The 4,528-nt window shown below is 44.1% G+C and overlaps 1 protein-coding gene across 1 annotated transcript; it reads left to right on the forward strand.

Moving 5' to 3' along the window:
* The first annotated feature begins 764 nt into the window (after nt 1-764).
* Nucleotides 765-4,170, forward strand: LOC149848129 (beta-1,2-xylosyltransferase RCN11-like). The gene is made up of 3 exons (XM_090003445.1): nt 765-1,400; nt 1,518-1,667; nt 3,454-4,170. Exons 1-3 carry the CDS (start codon nt 765-767, stop codon nt 4,168-4,170), a joined length of 1,503 nt encoding a protein of 500 aa, XP_089859571.1.
* Nucleotides 4,171-4,528: the final 358 nt, after the last annotated feature.

Here is a 4,528-nt window from a genome sequence, read left to right on the forward strand (position 1 = left end):
AATGAGAATGAATTTGTCAAATATCACATAATATTTTGAAAAGCTTAACTGAAGGGTTCTTTTGTGGTCAGGCTTGCTATACAAAATCAGAATATGAGGAATATGGTGCAAGCTTCTGCCGTACAAATCCAGTGTTCAAGGGGATGTATTGATGCAGAACTGGCTGATAAAGAATGATCATCATATTTGAAGATGGGCTAATTTGAATCTATCTGAAGATATGTCTTCATGAGAGGCTTTTTTATCATGTTGATGAAAGTTGGGCCCTTAACGATTGTATCATAGCTGTTCCTGTGGGTATAAGCTTTCAGTTTGATTCACTCAGCTGCATCCATATTCTTTGTCAAGATTTTTCAAATATATGGCCGGAAATTTTAAGGTGCTCCCAAACTGGTAACTTGGAAATGCTAAATCCACAGCATTGTGGATTTCTTAGCTACCTACTACTGCGAGCTTTCAACTTCAAACATAAAGCATACCATGTTCCAGAAAACCACATACGTTTTAATAAACCAAAGGTTTAAAAATCATTGATCGACTTTTTAGTAACTACGGTACTGCTCCAGAAAACAAAACGCAGGCTAGAAAACAGAGTATCAGATTCCGAGGAAATGGCTTCGCATCCCACGAACCAAACACTAGTGTGAGTTTGACTCGGAGACGTCTTTCGCCCTCCTCCTTCCCCAACACAACAGCCCACGAGACAGAACCGAGAACCCGACCCGAAGAAACAAACAAACAGCAGGCAAAACCAGAGAGAAGCCATGAACCGGAGGACCAGTGGTGGTGTGTTGAGGCACGCCCTCCCCCTCTTCTTCTTCTGTGCCTTCGTCTGCCTCTTCATCTCCTTCAACCTCTTCCACTCCCACATCCGACTCTTCTCCCCTGACTCCCCTCCCTCCGACACCAAATTGCAGGCCCTCCCCTCCTCCTTGAAGCCATGGCCTGCCCTCCCTTCCTTCACGCCCTGGTCCCTCGACCCCAACATCACCGCTCGCTCCTGCGAGTCCTACTTCGGCCACGGCTTCGGCCGCCGTGTCGACTTCCTCGGCCCGCCCGTCCCCGGCCGCGGCCGCGGGTGGTTCCGCTGCTTCTACAGCGAGACCCTCCGGAGCTCCGTCTGCGAGGGGGGGATGCTCAGGATGGACCCAGACCGCATCCGGATGTCGAGAGGCGGCGAGGATCTGGAATCGGTCATCGGCCGGAGCGACAAGGAGGAGCTCCCTGTCTTCGAAGACGGCGCCTTCGTGGTCGAGGCAGAGGGCGAGGAGGAGCGGAGGATGGTCGGCGGGAAGGATCTCGATCGGTTCGTGCCCGTCGGGGCTGTGCTGTTCCACACTATGCGCAATTTGATCGGCTCAATCCGCACCGTTCCTCCCGAGCGGTTTGAGTGCTCTCAGGTAAGGCTTTTCCCCACATTTTCTCGATGGTTATTCGAATCTCACGCTGCTCCTTTTTCCCATCTTTTGATCATTCGAATTGATGCGAGATTGTTTTTTGCGATTCTGCGATCACAGTGGATCGACGATCCGGTGCTGCTTGTTACTCGATTCGAGTATGCTAATTTATTCCATACGGTGACGGATTGGTACAGCTCGTACGTCGCCTCGAGAGTCACTGGTCTGCCTGCTCGGCCGCATTTGATATTTGTGGATGGCCATTGCAAGGTATGACTCCTAGCATTTGCTGGTAAAAATGGTACATTGATTCTCATCTCCACAGTGATTGTTCTCGCATTCAAATTCTTTCTTTCGGTATATTATGATATGCTCCAAACGCAGAGAATGATTTGATCTCACTGAAGTCATTATAGTTGAGACTTGACACTCCTCGAGCATATGTTATCACTTAATTTTTTTTTTAATCAAATCCATCCCACTTCAACATGGTGCGCTTGTGACACTATATGAGAATGCTTCAAGGATAGCTAAAAGATGAACAAAATAATCAGTCCATGCAAATTGATAAAAATATTAAGAGTTATAATTTATCTGTTTGGGGGAGTTTGTGTTTGTCTGTGCTTGTAGTTTAAGATTTTTGCCTTTAGGTTGTATAAGAGATGTTTTATTTGATGTAAGTTACAGTTTTTTCGTGGTAGCTTTGGTTTAGTTTGAAGTTTGAACTGAAGTGCGAGAATGAAAGAAGAATTGGTTGTACATAATAGTAGCCTGCAAGTGCTGATCCTTAAAGCCTAGTAATAGGTGTGAGCTTTCATGGGAAGGGATTGGACGAGAATAGTAGACAATAGAGCTTTTTGGCAGCAAGTCCAATCCATGGCTCGAAGTATTTCAAGCTCTCCAAGATCCCCTACCTTCATTTAGTATTGCTTTAACTACCCTCTGAATTTCTAAAAGATCCCTTATCTTCATTTGGTATTGCTTCAACCACCCTCTGAATTTCTAAAAGATCCCCTACCTTCATTTGGTATTGCTTCAACCACCCTCTAAATTTCTAAAAGATCCCCTACCTTTATTTGGTATTGCTTCAACCACCCTCTGAATTTTTCAAATTTCGAGTTCACAGAGAGCCTCGCATATGCGCCATTGAGGCTGGTTTGCATGAGATGTGGAGCGCGTCACGCATGTGAATATGGGTTTGCAGTGACGCAAGAGTGAAGAATGAGAAAGGATGATGCTATTAGCGTTACACACAGACATGAGCGTCACACACAGAGAGCCTCGCATATGCACCTTTATGGTTGTCAATTTGAGTGGAAAACAGTGTGGATTGTAAGGTTAGGCAATGAGAGAAAAGTTGGTTCATCCTAGGAAGGAGGATCTATGAGGGATATGTCATTACCAATGAAGTTGGAGAAATCTTCTTCTTCCTCCTCTTCCTTTTCTTGTTATAATCATTGAAGGCTGCATTTGCATTCCCTGGAAACGATGCCCTTTATGCAGCCCTGACACACGAGATGAGAACGTTGTAGCAGTTTTCATCATGGAGCACCGAGATGGGTTATGCACTTGCTTTCCATGGAAGGCATGATGCAAATTACCTGCCTGTAAGTGCAAGTGCAACAGCTTATTTTTGGCATGAGGCTCTCTGTTTTGGAGAGAGAAACCAGCCATAACCCTGCACCCTTCTACCTGCAATGTCTGTGTAGTACTGCATATTTGTACCCATATTCATGGGATATAATATGGACTATGAAGTTTAAATAAATTTCCATAAATAGGGTCCAATTCAAACCCCAAACCCCCCCTCCCCCCATCTTATGCTGCCGATGAAAACACCTAGAGCTGAATGTGATTTTTGATAATTTGGTTTAAGCAATATTTTCTGTATATAGTAATGCATATTGTGAAACCATATAATTGATTGCATTGTCATGTTCAAGACTCAAGGATATGCTTTTTCCTTCAATATCCTCTATTGGCCCCCTGTAACAAAAATGAGAAGGGCACAATAGTTGATAGAATCTGACTGCTGTTTCTGTCATTGGCTCATCAGGCACCTCTGGAAGAAGCTTGGGAAGCATTGTATTCAAGTGTGCGATACGCTAAGACTTCTGGTCCACTGTGCTTCCGTCATGCCATTCTATCACCTTTGGGCTATGAGACGTCTTTGTTTAAGGGACTGACTGAGGTCATAAAGTGTCATGGTGCTCCTGCTCTTGATTTGTTGGCTAGCCCTGATACAGCTAAGACTTCGCGGCTCACTGAGTTTGGAGAAATGCTTAGAGCATCATTTGGCCTTCCAGTAAAAGACAGCATTCAAAAGCCAGTTTCTTCCCATAATGTGCTATTTGTGCGGCGAGAAGATTATGTGGCACACCCCCGCCATACTGGAAAGGTGGAATCGAGGTTAAGCAATGAGCAGGAGGTGTTTGATGCCCTCGAAGAATGGGCTGCTACAAGAGTGAAATGTAACGTACATCTTGTGAACGGATTGTTTGCTCACATGTCTTTCAGAGATCAAGTGCGTGCAGTACAGGAAGCTTCAGTGATTATAGGAGCTCATGGGGCTGGCCTCACTCATATAATCGCTGCAATGTCCCAAACAATTATTCTTGAGCTGCTTAGTAGCCTTTATAGAAGGCCACACTTTTCCTTGATTTCACAATGGAGAGGGCTCGATTATCGTGTTATCAACCTTCAAGGTTCATATGCAAATTCTAGTAACGTTATCAAGGAAGTTAGCTCCATACTAGACAGCCTTCAGTGTTAAAAGGTTTTCATGACGTACTGATTAATTTACACTCCAGAGGAGGCAGCAGGAATGTGTACCCATGAAGATTGAGTCTTTTGCTCGATCCTTACTTTACGCAGTTGGTTTTTGTGAGATATTAACCCACATGCGTACTCTTCTTCTAATTTGACGGCAACATGATTAAAAGATTCTTCCACAACTAAAAAGAAGATTTTATGCAAAACTGAAGTTTAAACCAAAATTCTGCTGCATGGGTTTGCCAATGGGAAAAGCCTATCCAAAAATGATTGTACTTTATGGGTAATTTGACCCAATTTTTTAAAACCCTACAATTTTTTATGTTCTTCCAATGTTCAAAATTGCAAATATCCGACAT

The sequence above is a fragment of the Nuphar pumila genome, chromosome 1, assembly GCF_984573655.1.
Source record: "Nuphar pumila chromosome 1, dmNupPumi1.hap1.1, whole genome shotgun sequence".
NCBI classification, from domain to species: Eukaryota; Viridiplantae; Streptophyta; class Magnoliopsida; order Nymphaeales; family Nymphaeaceae; genus Nuphar; species Nuphar pumila.